Raw genomic sequence first — 23,104 nt, 5'->3', positions numbered from 1 at the left:
ATTTGTCACATATCGGGTCGTAACGAGTTCAAGCGTTTGTCACAGTCGGTTGTGATCAGCTACAAAGTTGCCGAGCAGGAAGCGAGGTCTTATCTCAGAAATACTTTCATCTGTCAAAACCAAACTTTGTACATCGAAGAGGTACATAATTTTGAGAGAGCATGTATTATTAGCGATAAGTAAAAATGTGTTTTGCTTAGAATTGTTAACTGTGTTGCAACTGGATTTTATATAAAGGTTTAAACAGTTTAAAAGGCTGTTTAAAAAATAGAATTAGCACAGATAAGCTTTACAAAACTATTTCTGTGCTAAAGGAAATTAGAAATCAGCAACCAAACACATGAGATTAGATCTTCGCCGTCAGTATATCTGTCTTTCTTGACAGCAGCTGAGTGTAGAGACTGAATGAGAGGAAAAATAAAAGAAAGATGTTGGCTTAATTTGGCATTGTGTAGGCTGCAGAGAGACAGCTCAACCAACACCTCGGGATGACACAGACCTCAAACATGTCAAAGGGGCATTTGGCGGGAAAGTCAGCGATGATAAAAAGATACACTCTCAAGACAGGAGAAAGATAAAGGCAGGAGGCCAGAAAGCCAAAATGAAAAGGCGGGAGTGTAGAAGAGAGGAATGGAAACGAGATGTGAGACCCTCTGAGGGCAGGATGGCGGCGGAGGAGGAGGAGAGTAAAAAAAAAAAAAAAAAAGTAAAAAGAGGCATGAGATGAAAGGTATGAAAGTGCCAAAGCAGAGAGATGAGTTAAAGCAACACTGCTAAAGCTCGTGCTCTTTTTTTTTTCTCTCTGTGCATCACATATTTCCAGAGCTCAATAAAGGTTGATTCGACTCACTACTACCATCTCTCTTTGATCCTGATGGCTGTGAGGCAGACATTGCTTGGAGAGGACAAGCACAACTCTGATTAAATGAGGTCACGGCTGCAGAGGCAGGGGTGAACTGGGCTTGTTAAAGTCACACAGAGGCGTCAGCATTCGCGACTTTTGCATCACCGTACTGGCAGTACGGGTTGTAATAGTAACAATAACAGCTAGAGAATCCCACCCTCACATACTTTAACATGGCTTAAGTTTCTTTTATTTAATGTTTCAGCCATGCCATACTTTTTGGCTTCCATAAATACTGTTTATAGCTAATTTTGCATTCTTTTAATGAAAACAAACTATCCAAACTAAAAGAATGTGGGCAGAAAATCTATAATGCAAATCACTGCAGACCACCGATAAACAGCCTAGTTCTGAAATTGATTTCTTTGCCCCCTTTATAATGGTTCTAACGATCAATATCTAATACGATTATTGATTGCAAGTGTGATAGCTTAGATGCATTTTGTAGCTATGATGAAGTGTGTTAAAAGAATTACATTTGGGAGCATATCAAAGGTTCATGCAAACCAGAAATCAGCCTTTCGATTTAGTCAAAATGTTTTCTATTTTTGTTTAATTTGAACCAGAATTTGTTGTCATTTGAACTTCCTCCAAGTATATACACTCCCCTTCTTTTCTGTTTTCACCATAAACAAGCAAAATGCTCAAGAAGTATGAGGTTTGAAAACTTTATAGCAAACAGCTTCATAATGCATCTTCAGGTAATAAAGCGGAGAAATAAAACCAAAGCATCCCACTGCTGTTGCGGTGAAAACAATACAAATGTAAATGTAGTTCAGACCTGCTCTGTTGCTCCTTCTACTGTTCTGCAGCTTCCAGAATCTTTCAGCAGAGACTCATGTCTCCTCCAAACCATCTGTCACACACAAGCACATAACGCATGTGGCATCACACAGACTTCAATTATCAAACAGTTTTACAGTGTCTGGGTTGTGCTGCCTGCTATGCTAATGGACTCACATGTGCTAACTGCAGTCAAATGCTGACTCAAAATGTCTGAGAAGGAAGCTCCTGTAACCCTCCAATCAGTGAAAAGTAGATGCTGTGACCAGGTGTGTGTATTATATGTATGTGTGAGTTATTGATTGCAACCAAACTGGTTATCATCGACAGTGTTGTGATTTTTTTTGGCTAAAGTCCAGAGTGGATATGGATCTAATCCAATTTCAACACTGAACTGTGACAAGAGTGCCACACTGAAACAACAGCTGGATCATGATTTAGAGGAGAGCCCTTTCATCATCACACTGTAAAGAGAATAAAAGATCAACTGTCAGGTATATTTTTATGAAACGCAGTTGTGGGACTGCTTGCTTTCAAAACTCTCAACATGAATATATCTGCACAAATTTAACTTATGAGGATTACAGGCATCTGACAATATTAATGACAACTATAAAAAGCAGGTAATTGATGCTAATGGGGAGGAAAACACCATAAAGTGTTACTCTAAAGCACAAAAGTAATGAAAAAAAATCATGCTGTCAAATCAACAAACACATAAACATAAATTCAAAGTCATGTATTCATATCCTGCCTGTAGGACATAAACACTGCTGATAAGAAGCAGATTATTAAAAGTGGCCCCCTTATCTGCTGATAATTGTGTTTGCAGAAAACAGCATGCTAAACATTAGTGATAAAAGAGGAGAGGAGTCACAAAGTAGAGACAATAACCAAACTACAAAACTACTGGTACTAGTTTCAGTTTACTGCAGTCTTGATGCTGTGTGATGGCACATCACCTTGTATTTACGGTTACATTTTGTAGGCTGGACATCCAATACCAGACTTTTAAGGTAGAGATCAATATTAACAGTATGAAATTTGAAAACAAAAAAGACTAAGTACATATTGCTGAAAAATGTTTTCTAATTTGTCATGTTTCTATTGCTGCTGATAGTTCAGCCAATGTTATGTATGTTTAGTGTGTCTGTCTGCTTTGGAAGAAACATGCACAGGCAGTTGAATGTTTGGACACACTTCCCCATTTTAGATAATATGAATAAGTAAAAGTTGGACTTATTTAAGTCCAATACAGTATAAACATCTTCATTTGGAGAAAAATTACCCCCAAAAACAACTTACATGCAAAAATGTCAGACTGAAAAATGTATGTATGGTCAGATCATAAACAGGGAGTCTCACATATAACAGCAAGATTCTTCACTATGTCCTAGTGTAACACAAAGCCTTTTTTAATTGCCTAGAGGCAACCAGGAAAATTATACCATGTCTCAACTCATTTGTAGTTCCTCATGCACAAAAGCTATCAGCTCAGCCAAATAATAATACGATGAGAGGTAAAATCATAAGTATGGCGAATCATTTCCTTGCTCCTAAATCCAAATGCAAAGTATAATCGGATTAAGTCATCCACTGTAGACTGCAGACTGAAGCACGTGTGCTGTGACAAGGTTGGCTCAACCCTGCAGAGGAATGTGATGTAGTAATGTTAACATTTTCAAAACTTTTTCTCCAAAATTTACACCTTGACTTGTTTGTCTTATAAATGAATTTCTTTAATTTTATGTTTTTCTTGCATGATCACCCCCTCCTCATCTTGTACAATGGTCCTAACAGGCCATTAGATAACTTATGTCTGTGATGGTGAGGTATAATAACCATAAAAATGTCTTGACATTCTTTTTTGCAGTTTTGTTTACTTCATATGATATATGCTTAGAACTTAGGCTCAGTCTTTCAAAACTAAAGACTGGAAACAAATTAGAATTTTCTTGTCTAAGAAACCAAATGAATAGATTTCCCAAAATATCAGTCTTTGTTTTAAATGCTAAAATAGGATATAATGACTAGTCTCTGAAATAGTTTTTGGAACGAACTGAATGGTAAACAAAGGCAGCATCAGTAAAACCTCTCCCATTCACAGTGTGCAGCTGAATATGGTAAACCCTTCTGCGGCCTGGTGAATTAGTCATGGCCCAGAGCCATTAGGCCTAATGTAAAATGTCTATGCGTAATTACCTCTCAACACCGTAAACTTGTTTACAACGCTAAGATGAGCAACAAAATGAGCACTTGGGGCCAGAGGAGGACCGTACTGAGTAGCTGGTGCCAAATGACACATATATTACCAATCTCAGTATAAACACTTTCAGGCAGACAGACTCACACATGATCACTGATATTGCCAGAAGAAATAGGACAAAATCAAGTAGATATTAAAATAAAACTTTTGTTTGTGGTGTGTTAAACAGCACAGTGTGCTACTATCCATGTAATTTGAGCAAATAGTTAATGCTGTTTACAGTACAAACTGTTGTGACTCCATTTGACACATTCTCTGCTCTTTATACTTACAAATCTGAGGGTGAAAACATTGTTTTACTGAAAGGCAGAAACACAACTTCAGTTTATGTTGATGCAGCTTTGTGACCCAATTCCAGGCATTCGCTGTGGCAGAGAGGCAACCGAGAGAGGGAGGGGCAACATGCAGAGGAAACACGCACAGCATCTTTGTGTCAACACTCGTCGTATTTCATTACATATTTAGAAGCAGGGATAGATGGGTGGGAGAGATGGAAAGACATACAAGAGTGTATGTATAAGATGAGGATGGGCTGCAGAGGGAGAAAGATGATGTCCTGCAGTTTTCTCTGCTCTTGATCATTTATACATCACACTGCCGTGGAGCATGTGTGTGTGTGTGTTTTTGTTCAGAAGCGGCAAAATTCTCCACTCAGACAAAGCTTCAGTGAGATGTCACTTCAGTGAGACGCCCCCATTCATGCATCTTACCAAAGTGAGTGCGGGAGCAACAGAGAGTGTGAGAGAGCGCAGGGACTTGGTGTCGAGTTGGTGTGGAGTTATTCTGAGCTCTACACACAGAGCAGTTTGGATCATACCGTTTGCATGTAACCTAATTAGCTGCTTGTGCCATAAATCATGATACCGACACATGTACAGAACAGAAATGTAACCTCTCTTGGTCCCTACAGTGGATATGCTGATTCCACTGAAGCGCTGTTCACTGACTAACACTGCAGAGTATACTGTATATTTTCTATCCCATTCAGAGAGGTGTCATGAGTTTTGGAGATGGTCCAGAAAGAAGTGGGTTACTATACTTACATTTTTTTTAAAACAATGGGACCACATTAATTAAATTAGTATGTGATAATAATAATAATAAATCTTTATTTGTATTACTTTTAAAAAACAAGATTTACAAAGTGTTGAACAGCACACAGCAAAGTAAGGTAATAAAATCAACAAAGAAAAGACACATGCATGAGTACATTTCGACAGACAAAAAATAAGTCTGACAATAAATAAGTCAGAAATAAAGAAAATAAGTAAATAAATAGGTTATAAAAAAAAGGCCAGCCAATAAAAGCGTGTTTTAAGAAGAGACTTAAAAGATTATACTAATTGTGTCAGCCTTATCTCGTCAGGCAGGTCGTTCCAGAATCGAGTGGCTCGGGTTCGAAAAGCTCGGTCACCTCTGGTCTTGAGTTTCGACCCTGGCATAACTAAAAGGGACCTGCCTAAGGATCTAAGGCTGCGGGGAGGCTCGTAGGGTGTCAGTAACTGTAATGTAGCTGGGTGCCAGACCTAAACGAGCTTTAAAAGTAATCAGTAAAACCTCAAAATCAGTTCTAAAACGTACAAGGAGCCAGTGCAGCGATGCTAAAACATGGGTAATGTGTTGTCTGCCGCTTAGCCTAGCTGCTGCGTTTTGAACAAGATGATGAGATTTAATAGGTTGGGATCAGATCTCATAGGAATTAAGATCTCATTGCAGCATCATTTGAGAGAGCTATTCCATCATTTCACTTCTATGGAAAAATAAAAAGTAGAAGCTTAAACACATAAACAGCACAAGCACTCAGATTTGATTAAACTAAACTTGTGCAGTTCATTTCAACTTACCATTTTCAGTTAATGGGAAAAGGAGGACTCAGGTGTGCCACTCCCTGTCCAATACACAATGTGGAAGCCAACGCATTACTGATTTCTAAAACTCCAGGCAGTGATGCACAGACTACTTGTGTTCAACACTGTAACACAAAGAAATAAGTTGCTGAGTAGCTTTATGTGCTGTCAATGCCAAGTTCACACGCTCCAGTCAGGGCGCCTACTCTGACCAGGTTAATTGACCCTCATGGTGACGCGCAGATGAGCAATAGAAGAGTGATTCTGCAAACATCTACAATCTAAATTCTTCTGTGCTGGATTTCTGTGCTTCTCTTGGCAAGATGCCGGCCCTCGCAGCTGCCCATGTCACCCATACCAAAGAGCTAATAAATGTAAAAAAAAAAAATAAAAATATGACTGAAATTATGCAGTACATGAATTATTCAGCGAAAGAAAGTTCTCTTCAGTTTTAGCTAATAACCTTTTAAGATTCAAAAGGAAAAAAAAAGTCCTCCTGTATTCTGATCATAGAGTTAGGAATATTTAAGATGTAATCATGGAAAGTGATGGCTGCGTATCTTTAAAATAATGGATTTAAATTAAATGTGACAACAATACTAAAAAAAACTGCAAGCGGTTAGCCAGTAATTTACCATCTAATATATTTATTCCTGTAAACATGCCAGCAGGTGGCCTGCTGAAAACATAATCAAAAGCCTTTGTTAAAAAGGGAATATTAAAGTATTCAAATATATTCCTCGGAAACGGGGGCCTTCTCTGCTACGTGTTGCAGGTGGGTTTCATGCGTGCTGTGTTCAGCCTTGCATGATCAGCAAACATCAGCATCAGCGAAGCTGGAGAAGGTTTTATCGGCAAGAGATTTATTGGCTGGTGGCGCAAGGAAGGGAATCTATGAGAAGGGCAGGAGGAGTAATCTGTCAGGAAGACAAGGATTATAGCAGGTGTGCCTAACAATGCTAATGTAAGAGAGCAGAGAGCAAGAGGACGTGAGAGCAAAGAAAGTGTGAGAAAAGAAGAAGAGATGCTGTAATTCTGACTGTGTGTGAAAGTTAATGTTTGACATCTGACTCTGAGCAACTGAGATTGAGACTGCTGGGACCCAACCTTGACCATCATAATGACCCTTTACAAAATGAGGGTTTTTACGAGGCTAGGTGGACATATCCTGACAAAAGCTGCATATATATGTGTGTGTGTGAAGAAGTGGGAGTGATGGATTGTGAGTAAATGTAAGGAGCTGACGGGAAGAAGTGATGACTTTTCAAGGAAAGAGAGGTGATGGTATGGGGCTCAAATCGGTGAAGTAGGGAGGAAAAGCCATCAATCACTCTGGCATCTATTGAATGGGTCTAGGTGTTGGGGCCCCGTCCCTGTGGGCCATCAGAGGGACATGTTGCATGTTAATTAAGGCTACAGGAACCTTGACATCAGCAAATAAGCTTGATGAGTGGCTGCCACAATCCAAATCTGCCCATACAAGCTCACTGTATTGATATGAATGGGAGGAGATCAGAAGAAGGTGTTGAGCATTGAAAAATGTATGACGTGTCTCCTCTCTTCCCTTGTCTTCTTATCTTCTTCTCACTTCTATATGCCACAGCTGTCCACAGAAGGTCAGCAGTTGGTGGAAATAAGTGTGCGCTGGAGGGAATAGGAACGAGTCCCACTGCTGCCCACTAATGAATATGAATGAAACGTGCAACCAGTGTGTATTTGTAGAAGTGTGTTATTACGCGTTTGTGCACACGAGCCATTTGTGAGGCAAAGCAGCACTTAAACAGAAAGAAAAGCACACATACAGCAAATCTACAGCAAACCAAAGAATCATGACATTTTTAACATTGTTGTCACAATTTTGACAGGTGTCGCATGCCAAGGACAGGAAGACAAGCAGATGCAGTTCCCCAGTGTTGTAAGTCAATAAACTCCGGCTTTTTGTTCTTCCTCCTCTGTTAGGCAGGAGGAAGAGAAAAAACTCCACATAGGCAGGAAAATGTGTTATGTAGACATCCATGAATACATTCCACAAACCTTCACCCACATGTTCTCACTTAAACCAATCCAGGTGGCAACACAAAATGCACTCATCAAAAACAGCACACACACACACATATATGCACACACTCACACACACACACACATTCACATAATCCGAATGCAATATCAAACAGCTCCAAACAGCCATGACACACACTTTGAAAAATCCCTGCAGCACGACGGGCCCATTTAATCCTGTCTTTCTCAATCTTTCTTTCGCTTACTTCATCTCTTTCTGCTTGGTTTCTCATTTCTATCTGACTCTGAACGTGTTGCTTTTGTCTCAGCGACTCCGGCTGCAATCTTGCTGCCGATAGCCTGCATCCCTTCACCTGGTGGCTAACCAGAAAAAGAGAGAGAGAGAGAGAGAGAGAGAGAGAGATGGCATGCACAGCTTGTAGTCAAAAACACAGCAGGAGTCTGAGAAGTAAATGAGCAAAAAAAAAAAAAAAAAATCCAAAAGGGAGGTGAATGAATAAAAGCAGACCCAAGTGTAGAGTGAGAACAGAGAAGTTAGAAGTCAGCAGAGAAGATTAAAAAGAGGAATGTTGGGCAGCAATGAATGACTTTAAGTAAAGAAATGGATGGATGGAGAAGAGAGAAATACTCACACAGGCAGACATCCTCGCCCCGGTACCGACAACTACTTCCCTGCCTCGTTAGCTCCACCACCGCGGTGACATTGTTTCAGCCCCTTTGCTGCCGTTCTACGTTGTAAATCTCTTCCTTGCCTGCCTCTTCTCTTTTTCTTCCTTTTCCTTTTTTTTTTGATCCTTTGGGCTTCTTTCCCCCTTCTCCTCTCCCTCTTTTCTCCCCCTCCCCCTTCCTTTCCTCCTCCCTTTCCTTCTGCTACACCTTTTCTCTCTCTTGCCTCCTCTACAGTCCACTTCCCTTGTCGTGCTTGCCTTGAGCCCGAAGAGCCTCCTGCAAAGTCCTGCTGTGTCCTGCTCAGAACAAGCAGGGAAGCATGCCTCTATCTGCACTGCACACTCTCTTTTCTGCACTCTCCCTGTTAGTCTTGAGTCTCTTTTTCCCCATCCTATCTCACTCTCTCTTGCTTTACTGAAAATGAAAAAAAAGAGGGGGTGGGGGGCTTCCACCCCACTAAAGTGCAATGCCGGGACAAACAAAGAGAGGCGGAAAGAAGAAGATGCTAAGCTTCACAGCCAATGGTACAAAAGGGAGGCTGAAAGAGTGCTGGAGACAAAGCGTGGAAATAGCACAGAGAGAGTGATGAGATAGAGAATTGGGGGGAAAACGCATGCACGCCTACTCCCTCAACGTCTCTCTCACACACACACACACATATAGAATTCTCCAGATATAGACCTATGACTTCATCAATTTAAACTCACATGGAGACACACACGTTTACATGCAAACATGTGCACATGCAACTGGGCGTGAACACATTCAGACTTGCTGAGTGCTCCAGATATAGACTCATGACTTCATCTAGGAGCAGACCCCTCCTCTCCAGTTGTCCCGCCCTGTTCAAGAGACAGGGGGACTCATTCATATTGAATCAAGCTGAAGGAGAGACAGAGGGAGCGCACTCAGGAGCAGACTGGAAACAATCCTTAGACAGATGGATAAAGGAGAAGACTGGAGTTGGAAATAGAGACGATGGAGAGCGCAAAAAGGGGGAGGTGTACGTTATGCATGCTTTGTGAAAAATCCTGTCTTTTACTTTGGCCATTTTTGCAGTAGTTGTTCAAGTTTTTCACATTTTTTCCTCTTACCTTCCTTTATTTGTCTTCCAATGTCATACATTTTTTAAAACAATTAAAACAATGATTAACAAAAAGACATTTCTCTTCTCTCTGTCTATAACATGTCTGATTTTGGTCTGCTAAAGGTCATCACACCAGCCCTGTGTTTCTACTTTACAAAAATTAAACAAATAAATAAATATTTGGAAACTAGTTGCAGGAGCTTGAACTGGAGCTCCCAGTCATCCCCGTCAAGGTGCTGGAGCAGATGAGATCAGGAGTTTTTCTTCCTTGCTATTGCTCAACTATTGATTTGTTTGTATTTAGCTATTAAACAATGTTTTTGATTTCAAATCTAGAAAGAAAATGGCCTAACAACACAAAAACAGAGAAAATTATATCAGCACCATCTCATCAACACTGGTGCAGTGTAACAGCGCAGCATAACTCCAAGCCCACTCACACAACAGCAAATTACACATTTAACAATCGGCATTGAGACAGAACATCCACTGCCAAGGTCAATGCTTTATTTAGCAATCTTAGTAAAAGTGCGTATCCACATCAAATTTTAATGGCTTCCTCAGTTGCCCAGCAGCATTTAATATAGTACAGAAAGAAGGAAGAGTAGCAGCAACAAAAGGTTAGAAGAGTAAGACTTTTACAATTTATTTCTCTTGGCTATAAATGAAGCTAAATCCACAGACAAATCCGAGTATTGGCAGGACATAATATAATTTCTATAGAAGACATTCAGACAAGCTGACATGCTTCTTCATATTTATGCAAGTTATCAGTTTGTGATTCAAATTATGCATTAATGCAAAAGCATTTCTTTATTTTAACTACATAATTCAGAAGAATATTGTTTTAACTGCAACTAAAAGTCTTCTAATTACAAACATTAGCTCCACACTGATAGTCCCTAGTTGCACACGATCATCTTCTTAGGATAAAGAGACTTTGATTACAGTGCACTCTAGTGGCTGGACAAAAAAAACAAAAACAAAAACAAAAAAAAAAACAGAGCCTCTGGTAAACTTTTGTTTGAGCGACAAACATTCAGTGCACCACTGTTTCTAACAAGCTGAATGTCCAGAGCGTCACACACAAGAAGGCCAAACTCTCGAGATTCATTGAAATGTTTATTTGGTTTTTGGAGTTAAGTTATATATGTATGAAAGCAAATCTTATTATGAATCCTTTATTTTCTGTGTTCATTCGATTGAATGCAATGGTATTTTTTGAAAATATATGATGATATGCTCATGCAGAATGAAGACTTCTACGTCTGTGTTACACAGCCGGACGGCAACTGCTTCTGGAGGGGGGGTTGATTAAAAGAGTGGAAGCTATATTGTCGTCTGAAGAGAAAGAGATGCAGTGAGGGAATAGAGGATGAGAGAAGAGCTGTCCTGGGTCGACCCTCCCCTTCTCTATCTGCTACATGCTTTATCCATTACCGCTGAGAGAGACCATCACTGAAAGTTTCTCAGTCCTCTGAGACAGAAGAGGGTGGAGGGACTTTCTGTCTTTTTTCCTCTCTCTTTATCTCCCTCACACACATGCAGCTAATGTTGTGGTTGTGCTGCTGTTGGGTAGAAGTATAAAAAGATGGAGGAGGAGGAAAAGAGAAAAGAGAGTGGGAGGGTGAGAGGAATAAGAGAGGGAAAGGAAAACATGAAGAATGAGGAAGACAGAAATAATAATAAAAAAAATAAATAAGGCAATACGCATGAAGACATGAAGTGAGAGCAACCCTTTTATCCATTTTCACCTGATTCCTTAACAGCTGGTTACACATCAGGCCCACACTACAAGCCTCCACGTCTCCTCTCATTTGTGCCATCCTTGTGTGACACATCTCCAAAGTGAATCATCCAGAGTCTCTTGAAAAATGGAGAGTGAGACATCAGCACTAATGTTTCCAGATGTGTGAAGGGTTTGTGTTTGAGTTGGTTGCTCTGTGGGTTAATGGAAACCCAGAAGCGGCCATATCAATGAGGACTTATCTTTACCCACCATTAACAGCTATGCAAGCTTCAGCACATTAGCAGCTCAATAGTGAAAGGTTAAGATCATGGGACCTTGGCAAAAGACTGACGAGCCCACAGGTCATCAGTGGGAACCAAAGCACTGAGCAACAAGAATAATTACTGTGTTTTAATGTATTTTGTGCAAATATTAATGGAATAATAATGAGGCAAATTCCATTCTCAGATGAAATGGCAACACTCCTGATTCAGCTTGTTACAGCAGGAATGGTACACACCTGCATTTTATAGTGTTGGATCAGCTGCGTGTTTGCATATTTACAGAATGTGTGTTTGTTTCATCTTTGTGTTTTTGGATATGTTCCAATTCACTTCTCATCCAAATTCAAAAGGAAATAAGCCATATGCATTCGCTAAAATAAAATGCAGACATAGCCACAAAGCTGACAACAACCACACTAGCATCATCATCATCATCACCACTGCCAGCTTCACAACAATGAGAATTCATATCAGGATTGCACAGTGTGGTTTAGAGAACAGCTTATTTCTCAACATTTGCTAAATAAACTTCTGTAGAAGAGCTACACCAAGAGTTCAATGTAGGATTTGGGAAAATAAAAACATTTTAATTTCTTTTACTTTTGGGAATAAAGTCAACACACCAAGAATAAAACCAACTCCTCCAGTTCATTAAATTAATTTAGGAGAGCAACTGTAGTGCTTTTTTTGAGCAAAATCTCTAAAATCTGGATATTTTCTACTTAATTGCATCTATTTGAAAGAAAATGACTTTCCTTTTTGCTGTAAGTGATTATAAAGAACAATTTCACCAGTTCACTTCACTTTATGTCATATAAACTAATGCAGCCTGTTTGATCAAGCCTTTGTGATTACCCTCAAAATAACTAGTTTGTTTTTGACATTTAAACTGTTTTCCTTGTTGTAGCTTCAATACTCTGTTGTTGTGGTCTTGAGGTGAAAAGATCGATGGTTTTAGGTTCTTGGGAGTCAAACAGAACATATCATAGTTATCACACATCTCTAGCAAGTCAAGGAAACTAAAAGATAGCTGCACTTCCTTGTAAACCCAGGATACTAAAAGACAACAGCCATCCAGCTCACTGCCTGATGATGCAATCTGGCAAGTGAATAAAAAAAAAAGCATTTACAGACCAGTTTCTTTCCTCAGGCTGCAGAACTTCTGAATTCATCCTTGAGGACTTGAAAATACTTCAATTTTTCATGACTTGAATATGCTTGCAAAACTTTTCTTTTCATGATTAACGTCAATACTACTCTTGTGTGTGAGTCATAAAAGCAGGTTCTCTGAAGAAAAGACACATCAGGCACATCCTCCTACCTGTCATGATCTCGTCCAACACCCCAGACACGGATGCTGCTGATTGGCTGAGAGTGGAGCAAGCTGCGATCGTCCGGGTCAACCAGAGTTAACATGCGATCCTGAAGCACTAAAAGCATCCCTTTACCCTGCAAGACAACAAGCAACGATGCTGTAAGCTGTGCTAAATGAGCTGGACAGTTAGTGTATTTGCTGTGTCTGAGTTCATGCAGGGGTAATAGAGCAGCATCTGTCACCTCACAGCAAGACATGTCTGATTTTGAACCTGCGTGTGTCTGTGGACTTGTCCATAGATAATGTTACTCATTTTAGCTTAACTGGACAAAACACCATGTTGATTTCTCTTTATCAATGATGAAAATGGCTAATAACGCTCGTCTTGGCCCTCTAATCCAGCTTGGCCAATGGGATGGATAATTTTAAGAAATATAATATTTAATGGGATTTTAACAACAGAGTAGATGAGTTGTAGCATTTCAACAGGATAAAATGGCTATAACGTATACACAAAAACCACCCGTGTTTTTTTTATGTATTTACTTTTTAAACTGCTAAGTTATGCTTCCTAATGCCTTCCACTCATTCATGCATTGTTCCACTTCTGCCACCATGGAGAATCTACCAGTCCCTTAAATGCACTTCAGGGAGACAAAGAGAAAGGGGAGAGGGTGCCTCTTTTCATTTATTCACTGGAAGGAGCTAAAATGTGAGAAAGAGAGGCGAGTGAGGGAAGCAAGCAGAAAGACATGCCACAGTTTCAGCTCTTCAGTACAGAGGCCTCCAGGTAAAAATACAACAGAGAAATAAAACAGTAAACAAAAAAAGAAAAAATAAGAATTTCCAGAGAACCTACATTGTAGAAAAACAGTCTAAACAGTTGTGGTTTTATAATACTGTTTCTTCCACAGTACACCAGACAAAAAAAGGATGCTGAAGTCTTTCCTTTAAATTTCTAGGAGTCAGAAACAAAAGTCTATTAAGATCAGTATTTACAAATCTTCTCTTTATGTTACTGTTTCATTTAACTGTTTATGCACTTATTAAAATGTTTACAGTGAGAAATTCAATTATACTGTCAGAGGACTCATAAAAATGTTGCATGTGAGAAACCTGTGATTTAGTATAAGTATTGCACCATGTGTAAAAGTATATTTGATGACACACTGACCTCTCCCCAGACGCCAGCTGAGTCCCGTATATCCCTCCTGCAGTAAGAAAGCTGTCTGATACAGTGGTGGACGGCCACACTGCTTCTTCCCTCACACAGGTCCTGCTCCGCCATCTCCACCCAGCCCAGAGATCGTACTGGAAATGACTGGGAGAGACACACACTTTGTTATATAATTTCCTAACCTCTATCCTTCAATATCACCCAGTTCTGTTTTTTTTTCATCTGAGGTCTTTAGTATTTTTGATCCTTATCTTTTGTTGGATATAATCAGAGTAAATTCATTCTGAGATCTCAGGGCATGATAGCAACGCCACAACAATGTCTGAAGGGGACAGAAGTTTTTACTGATGATGACATTTATTTGACACCTGCCTGGTAACTCTGACAGGTTTTAAATAAATGTTCTAACTTCATGTTTCTAGCTCCAGCTTTATTAGATAAACATTCAAAATCTCAGTTCTTAACTCAGTATCTGTTGTATCCCCAAAAAAGAAGAAGAAGAAACAAACAAAACAAAACAAACAATAAGAAAACAGAAATATATACAATAAGAATGAAGATGTTCTAGCAGTAACTGCTAACAGACAGTATATCTTCCCTTTATTCCATTGATGTAATTATTTATTCTGATTTCTTTCTAATTAAACTTTTACACATTCTAAAATGTTATCTGAACCTCAATCTCTCTTTGTCTCTTCTACAGATATCTGAATATGTAAAAGATTTTTCCCACTGGGATTTAAATTGGAATTATTTTTTGAGTAAAAAGAAGAACCTTGGATAAATAAGAAAATACATGTAGTAGTTTTGGTTTTGATTCCAAATATGCTGCAACATTTGTTTTTTACTTTGGCTGCTCTGTGTTAAAACAGGAGTGAACTGGACAATCTTTACTCATCTCCCATATTCCCAGTCCCTGTTGCACTTTTAGTTACATTAAATATTATGACAAAAAATGTATACCTTCACTTTTCTATAGCTACATTTATATATGACATGTAGCTTCAACTTCCATTATCATTCTGCTCCATCTTTTCACTACAATCATCCCACTTGTCTACTGGTTGAACCGGTCTATATGATGGTCTTCCACAGGGGGGCAGCTAAAACTACACAGCCTGTGACACATTCTGCTTTGCTCAGTTCACAAAGTGGCCACTGGGAGGCACTGCAACAACAACAACGACAAGAAATAAACAAGAAAGCAGCCAGGAGCAGAAGTGAGCAGGGGGATATTCCATGAAAGTTGCTCAAGAAAGAGAGCCTCACCTGAAAAAGTAGTACCATGTCCTAATTAAGCCTGAAGTTGTTCTGCAAACAGCTCAGCCTTATTTTATCTAGAATAATTCAAAACAGACATGGATAGTCTCACTTGCACCTGGGATATCCAACCAGCCCAAATGAATGGATGAAAGAAGAATTGATAAAAATGAGCGACACAAAAGGGAAAATAACACCGTTTTTCTCATCAGCAGAGCAAACGATGCTGATGGATCTGTAGAAGAATACACACATATTGTCAACTAAAACAGGCAAAACTGCATCTATTTACAGAACCAGATGATGGTATGGCAGAAAAATGCTGTAGGTCATGTAGGTGTTTCATGTGCAGCTGTATTACACTGAGTTTATCTCTCGGGGAGAGTGGTGGTGTGGTGGCTAGAGAGGTAGATTTGGGCTTGGAGGACCCAACTTCAATTCCCATGCCAACCCACTGTTCTTGATACAGTTAGGGTGGGTCAACTACAGACAAAGAATTTCCTGCTTGGGATTAATAGAAAGATTAATGATTGTTCTTTGATCTTCTATAAAGTTCTGTATAAAATGTTTTACATAAATAACCTTATCTTGTCTTTTCATGTATTATCAGTCTAGATAATGTTAGAATTAGTCTGACCATACAACACTGTTAGGTTATTAATTAGCTCTACTGAGTTGAGTGTAAGTGAACACTACAGGCCAAATGAACATTCAGCTAAATACCCATTCTTTATGAAATTAAATGAAATGAAAAATTCTAATATTTGTATATAATAATAACCACTTTACTATTATATCTGAACAGAAGTGATCTGTGTGGACAAAAACCAATGTGGCAGTAAGTGAAAGTAAATTATAAATATCTCTAACAATGGTAAGTAGCTTATAAAGGAGGGGGGGATTATAAGGGAATGATACTCTCCAGGGTGGCTAGGAGAAATATTTAAAAGGTAGTATCCATTATTTTTCCTCAAGGTGTCCATTTCTAATAATTCTGATGATATGCCGATCTCTTGACAGGAGAAATCATCTCCCCCGCCCCTCCTTTAAGAAGAATAAAGAATGCAGTGTTCTCGTGCTCTAACAACGTAAGTCCTCCTTGCAACACAATGGCCCCACTAATCAAGGGTTGTCCATGAGGATTTGTTTTTAGGAATGGAAATCCCGCTTTAATGAGCCAGACTTACAGAAAGAAGCAAGACTTCCCCTTAATCCTGCTTCATGGAATACCCCCCAAGTTCATTATGTCATTGCAAACAAAGCATGGAGACCCCTTTTTATTAATGGAAAGAAGGTCTGCAGGAAGGCTGATATTCTGTTCATCATGTAATAGATGCTGACACAAAGTCATTTTCATGTGGTTTTCTATGTTATAATATTATATTATCTGAAAAGTTTTATTGCACCAATCGGGTTGAATTTATGCACAGTATGAAATACTAATAATAATGCTGCTGCAAGCTCAAATGTGTATAAAGTGCTTGTTTGCCACAATAGCTTGAAGCATTTTCAACTCAAACACATTGGTAAACTTTAATATTTGAATTGATGTTTCAAAACCATATGGTGTATTATCTTCTATGCTACACTGCATGTCTAGGGGAAAACAAATGATCAACAAACAACGATGTGAAACAAGGTTTACAAACATATAAAGTGATAAAACTGGAAAGTTGAACAGTTTTTTTGTCACTGTGAATTTAATGCCAGCAGCAGCTCAAAAAATGCTGGGTAAAATTAGTGTGTTGGATCAAAATCATATAGAAAGTTTGGATTGTAAAGAAGTTTGTTTACAGAACATTGTTTTGCATTGAATTGCTGAAATAATCAAGATTTTGTCTGAAAAAGACACCTGGATGGAGGTGCCAAAATGTCAATTTTACCTTCACAGACATGCAAGCTTTTCACCTACAGTAACGCAAACCATCACAGGCTCTGGCTTTTGAACTAGAACATTAAAGAATTTTATAAACAATTTCACATTTTGAACTCTCAGATCATAGGACAAGTTTTCCACTTTACTCGAGTTTTCAGCTTATATAAAGTGTGGATCCACAGAAGGCTGGAACTTCTTAATAAGGTTTTTATTTTACTTTTAGCAAGTTAAAATTATTTCATGATTAACTTTGTTCACTGACAATGGTTTTCATAACTGTTCCTGATCTCATAATACATTCAAAATTTCACTTAAGAATTGCGTTCAACAGTCAGTTCAGAGGGAGTTAAACTCCTCCCACAGATATATTTATTTCTAAAAGGCTCAGCCTCTCTGGCATACTTTTTTACCTTGTTGTTGATCATTTAACAGTTTTTATATATATATAATTTTTTTATTTTATTTTTATATATTTTTTTTATATATTATTTTATATATTATAAATACTTTTCAGTCCTCTGCCTCCCCCTGTCAAAACTTAGATAATGTTTTTTTTAAGACTTTAGTAGAAATTTACTTTTTCCCCCCTTTTGATGTCTGAGTTTTAAGAGAAATGTAGTTAAGACATTACCATTGCCTCTGGATCAGAGAATGTGCTGTTCAGGTCCACTGTCTCTAGCTGGGCTGAAGGGCTGTAGAGAAAAATCAGGTGTGATACAGAATAAGAAGAAAAGCTGTTCAAGTCTTTATTAGTATAAGATGTAGCAGCACCAGTTTGTTGGTAAACTTGAAAAAAGAACTAGACATTAAACATCTCTCTTGTTTAAATGTGTCAGTCTGTGAGTCTTACTTGAGCTTAAGAGAGGCATAGCGAAGGGTGGCTCCTTCAAATGCTTTAAGACTGGGATCTGGATAGACTGGATAGTCCTTCAGCTCCTGGAGGAAAAAAGATGAACTAATAAATAAATCTGGTCTGATTCGGACATGAGTTATAAATACTGTTTTGATTGTATTTGTTTTGCAATAACTGCAGTAACAAGATAACACCTGTTTTAATTCAATCTGGAATATTTATCTTTGTTTCATGTACACTGCAGACTAGCCTGACCAAAGATTATTACCTATTTCAATTTACATTGGCTAATTCTTTGTTATTGATGATAGCAGTTTAATTACTAAAGAGTAATAACTGGTTTTAGGTTTTGTTGTTAACAATGGGAGAAGTAATACTCGAGTGATCTATTATTTTTAGAGCGCATTTTTATGTTCAGACCAAAATAATTGAATGCAACCATTAAAATATGACCAAAATATTCATGAATGCTAACAGAGAGGGACATTTTCAACAAGTGAACACCTAAATAAATGTAACCTACGCTGGCTATGCAGGTGGTGGAGTTGAGGATCAGCCCAGGAGAAGATGCGACTTTGGAGGGTGTAGATGAGGCTGAAGAGGGGGAGGAGCCAGAGGGGGAGGGGACTGGCTCCACCGAGCTGTCGGATATCAGACTACTGGGGCGCTAAGAGAAGAAAAAGACAAGTAAAAATAAAGAAACACAGAGGGAAGCAGGGTGAGAGACAGAGACGACCCGAGAAACGGGGTTCATCAATGACATGCAAATTAACAGCTCTGAGATTCTACAACTGCCAGCTAAAGAGCCATGGTCAAACCTGACTAAATATGTTTTCTTTACCTTTTTTTCAAATTATTTATGACTTATCTTTAAACATTTTACAAATCAAACTTGAGCTGTTCATCAGCAGCTTCATCTTAGACAGAAATCCCTGAAGATAACGGTGGATGTGCCATGTCTCCTACGCAGGGATCACTACCCGTAGCTATGAGTATATAACACATTTTTGTCCGAGGAAACAGAAAACGTTTTAAAACACTTATATGTGTCTTTGCTGACCATGAAACCTTCAGACATATACCAAAAGTATTAATATTCAGCAGAATTTATCGTGTATCCCCTCAGGAATAACAATGTTGACATGCAGTTAAACAATCTTTGAAAACTGACACTGTTGAAACAGGATAAACAGCCTTTTAGTGGGATTATGGGAGGGTAATCTCTTTCAATAGACCACCAAACCAACCAAATCATATTATGGGCTCTTCAAATATAAAAACTGTATGTTTCACCAAAGTGTGCATGGTTTATTGGTCATCTCACCTCATTCGGTAGCTTGAGGGACTCCTGTGCATCCTTGTGAGGGTCATGTTCAGTGCCTGGCTCATTGCTGGAAGAGGTGTTTTGTTTGTTGGAGGCAACAGGTCGGTCATACTGTGTGGTGCCGGTGGGAACATGCCAGAAATACACTTTTGATGAGTCTGAGATCTCCCGCCAGCCTGGGGGCAGGTCCCCTTCAACCCATAGATCTGCTGATAGTGGATACATAGTCACACATAGTGCACATGTGTGTATCTTACACACATAGACAGGATGTATAAAGGCACATATTATCATTACATAACCACAATCAAAAGGCCAGACACACAAATAAGGGTTGACAAAGTGAATTTCATTGATGGTCAGCCTGTCCCTACTTAGATTCTGTTGTCATAGCAACGTCTGGGCTCATCCCCTGTTGCAAAAATGGGAAGTGGTCTTTCCTCCATCCTCTCTTTAGGTCTTCTATTGTTTCTCTGTATATTCTCATATAGTCACATTTTTGCTTCATCTTACATACCTGATAATTGCCTCTTTTAAAACCAGCTCTGTTTTTTTTTGTTTTTTTCACACCCTGCTCTCTGCAGTGTTCTGTCCTCTACATTGCAATCACTCTCTGCACCATAAGGTTGCTCATGGGGGCCTTAAAGGCTCCAGCACTATGGCTGGATAGACTTGCCTGTTTAAGAAAAGGGTTTTGTGAAATTTTAGATAAGAGAGTCTGTGTGAGGCAGAAAGATGGGAGAGATAAGGAATGAAAGGGGGTGTAACTGAGATATGATTAAAGGCTGACACAATATGCTGATTTAAAAGAAAAAAAGATCTGATGAAAGAATAAACACATATATCAAACCTGTTTCCAGTGGAGTCTGTGGAGAGGGTGTCTCCTGGGACAGTGTGGTCCAACTTGAGTCTTCATCCTCTGATGGAGTGTCAGGAGTCAGATCCATTCTTAAGCCCACTTTAGGAATTCCAGTTCCTGATTCAGGATCTGGCAGGGAAGGGGGCGCACGGTTCCTGCTAGGGGTGTTTCTCTCTGCAGCTCTGATCAGTTTAGGGGAAGATGGAGGGTACTGTTGCAAAAACTGGTTCTCGTTGTTGGGGTGCAGCTCCACTTTGATCACCCGGGGCTGGGAGCTTCGAGGAGGCTTTGCAGGACTACGTGGGGTAGCCTGAACCTGGGCACAGAGCTCCTCTCTGACCTTTGCTGGAGTTTGGTTATGGAGGTGGCTCTGGTTGTCTTGTACCCACTCTGGGCTGTTGGTAGAAGATGAGGAAGTGGATGAAAGGGGGGCTTCAACCACAACTGGGAGCAGGGGTTGTCTTGGTGTTGGAGTGGGCTCATCCTCCTCTTCATCTTCCTCCACCATGGGCTTCACATCTTCCTTCTCTTCCTGGCAGGTCTGCATGCTGCTGTGCTTCTCCTCCTTCTGGCTGTCCCTCTCTTTGGCAGGACTGACCTGCTCTTTCTCCGAGGACGGCTGCTGCTTCTTCTCTTCCTTTTCCTCTTTGTTTTCCCAGCTGGAGTCCAGATTCCAGCCCTTACCATGATACTCCAAGAAACTCTTGGTCCGTCTACGAAACGGAGGCAACTGTGAGTTGTCTTTCCCGAACACCACCCAGTCTGAGCTTGGATTATTAATGAGGTCGTTGTGAATTTTATCCAATGTGTTCGCCCTGCTCAGCTCCAGCTGCTGGCTCTCGGCTCGTCTCTGCATGTTGGCCCCATTCTTGGCCAGTTTAGGGTTGGTTGTATTAAACAGTGAAGAGGAGGAGGAAGAGGAGTAGAGGGCAGAACTAGAAGAGGACTTGGTTGGGAGGCCCCTACCTCTGGTTACGGGCTGGTTTTTAGAGGACAGAGCCAAGTTGTCACTTATCCCCATGACGCTCCGCACACTGGTCATGGCGTACCTCTGACGGCTCTTTGGTAAGGTGGCCGAACTTCCAGTTTCCATTGACTCCTTGATGACATCCCGGCCGAGCAGCTGGTTGTATGAAGAGCGAAGGCTGAGGGAGGTGGGAGGAGTGGCAGAGGGGCCACTGCGATTGGCCAGACCCCCTGTGGAAGGGGTGGAGCCAGATCGAGATAGAGGAGGAGTTTGTACTGACATCATGGCTGGCTGGAAATGCACCTCAGCGATGAAGCTGATAGAAGAAGAGATGCAACACTATGTTACCTGATATGCAGCACAACATTACTAATGTTTATCTTAAATTTGATGAAAAGAAATCAAATGGCATCATCACAAACAGACAACAAAGAGTTTGAAAAGCTGAGCACTGTGTCTTCAAGTCTCTGTGGCTGCAGCTCAACCAGCCTCAAAATCCTTAATCATGTACTCATCGTGGTGTAGATTCTTTTCCAGCCTCACGCCCCTTTTACACATGAGGTGTCACTGTAGAAGTGTTAAAAAAAAATGCATCAAAGTCATGAAGCTGGAACGCATTTGCATGATATTGGGAATGAGTCAGACCCTCGATGTATTCATCCAGGACCGACTTTCAAAGCTGGAGCTGAGCAGTAAGCTGGTCTGTGGGGAGGAGAAGTGGCAGCCAGCTCTTGCTAACTAGCGAGATGTCTCTCTTTTATCTCTGGGTGGATCAGCTCTGTTATGCTGAATACAGATGGATAGCAACAAAGAGAGTGGCAGAAAATCTCATTTGAAGACGTGATACAGATAGAAGGTGGGTTGCTTCACAAATAATTAGGCTACAACCCTGTGGAAAGAAGGTAGGAAAACATGTGCAGACAAACAAGCATAATGCATAAACGTCCCTTCACTTAATTGAAAACAAACAGCTTCAAACAATGCTGCAGTCATCATCAGTGCTATTTCTCAGATATGGAAAACTCAAATGTGGCAGATTTCAAAGCCTGATATAATCTTGGGAAAAAGCATAAACAGATTTTTAAAGTGAGCAGAATTACTGGATTGTGCACTTTGTCTATGCGGGGCCTGTATTGTACTCTCCTCCACCTGGGTGGTTGTAGATTTGACCTCTGTAACTGAGCCAGACTACAACCTGTTTGTGCTGAATCTGCACTCATCTCCAGGCCTGTGACTCAGACAGTGTCAACAGGTACAAACTGCCTGCACCGAACTGACCTGTGTTATCACAATACCAGCTATCATCAGTCAGGAACCCTTATATCTATTGTCACACAAAAGCAAAGTGTTTACTGTCATCTCTAGGTTTAAATATTTTTTCCCAGAATCTTTTCAGGGAGTTGGCACCCAACATAAGGGACTGAAAATCCTAAACAATGTTAATATTTTGGAGTTAAAAACATGCCACAGATTAAGCCTCTGTAGATGAAAACAACAGCAAATACGTTGCATGACTCAAGAAATTTTACATTCCTACACAAATCCTCACAAAAATAGTATTTCCACTGCTGATTATTGTGTCTGAGCTGTAGATGAACTGGATTATTGAGAGATGGCAGCCTTTTCTATCTCCCCACCTACAGCGCAGCTAGGTCTCTGATAGTTAGACAAAGTGGGGCAGAGGGAGGATGCGGGAGGGAGTGTGGAGGAGAAAGGATGATTAGAGGGAGAAAGCGATGGGAATGACACAGCAGTATGCAGGACAGTTGGACACCGTCAACACAAAGAGATAGTCATGTACAATAAATCTGTTGTGCACCATAGCAAAGGAGGTCACTCAGGCAGTGCACAAGATCTTTCCAGCTGGTGAAGAACAGCAGAAACA

General features: G+C 39.9%; 1 protein-coding gene across 5 annotated transcripts in view; it reads right to left on the bottom strand.

The window, feature by feature from the left end:
* The window catches only part of LOC121643052 (amyloid-beta A4 precursor protein-binding family B member 2), a 42,874-nt gene that overhangs the window by 18,848 nt on the left and 922 nt on the right, over positions 1-23,104 (bottom strand). For 4 of the 5 annotated variants that reach the window (XM_041990240.1, XM_041990242.1, XM_041990243.1 and 1 more), the window contains exons 2-8: positions 20,244-21,535; positions 19,394-19,602; positions 18,593-18,736; positions 18,067-18,152; positions 17,848-17,908; positions 14,078-14,224; positions 12,910-13,037 (exon numbers count right to left, since the gene is read on the bottom strand). In XM_041990240.1, coding sequence (XP_041846174.1) covers positions 12,910-13,037; positions 14,078-14,224; positions 17,848-17,908; positions 18,067-18,152; positions 18,593-18,736; positions 19,394-19,602; positions 20,244-21,504 — 2,036 coding nt within the window. In that variant the 5' untranslated portion in view covers positions 21,505-21,535. The remainder of the gene's footprint in view (positions 1-12,909; positions 13,038-14,077; positions 14,225-17,847; positions 17,909-18,066; positions 18,153-18,592; positions 18,737-19,393; positions 19,603-20,243; positions 21,536-23,104) is intronic. The other variant, XM_041990241.1, reaches the window with a different exon arrangement.

The sequence above is a fragment of the Melanotaenia boesemani genome, chromosome 7, assembly GCF_017639745.1.
Source record: "Melanotaenia boesemani isolate fMelBoe1 chromosome 7, fMelBoe1.pri, whole genome shotgun sequence".
Lineage (NCBI taxonomy): Eukaryota > Metazoa > Chordata > Actinopteri > Atheriniformes > Melanotaeniidae > Melanotaenia > Melanotaenia boesemani.
This window is presented reverse-complemented; position numbering and strand designations above follow the sequence as displayed.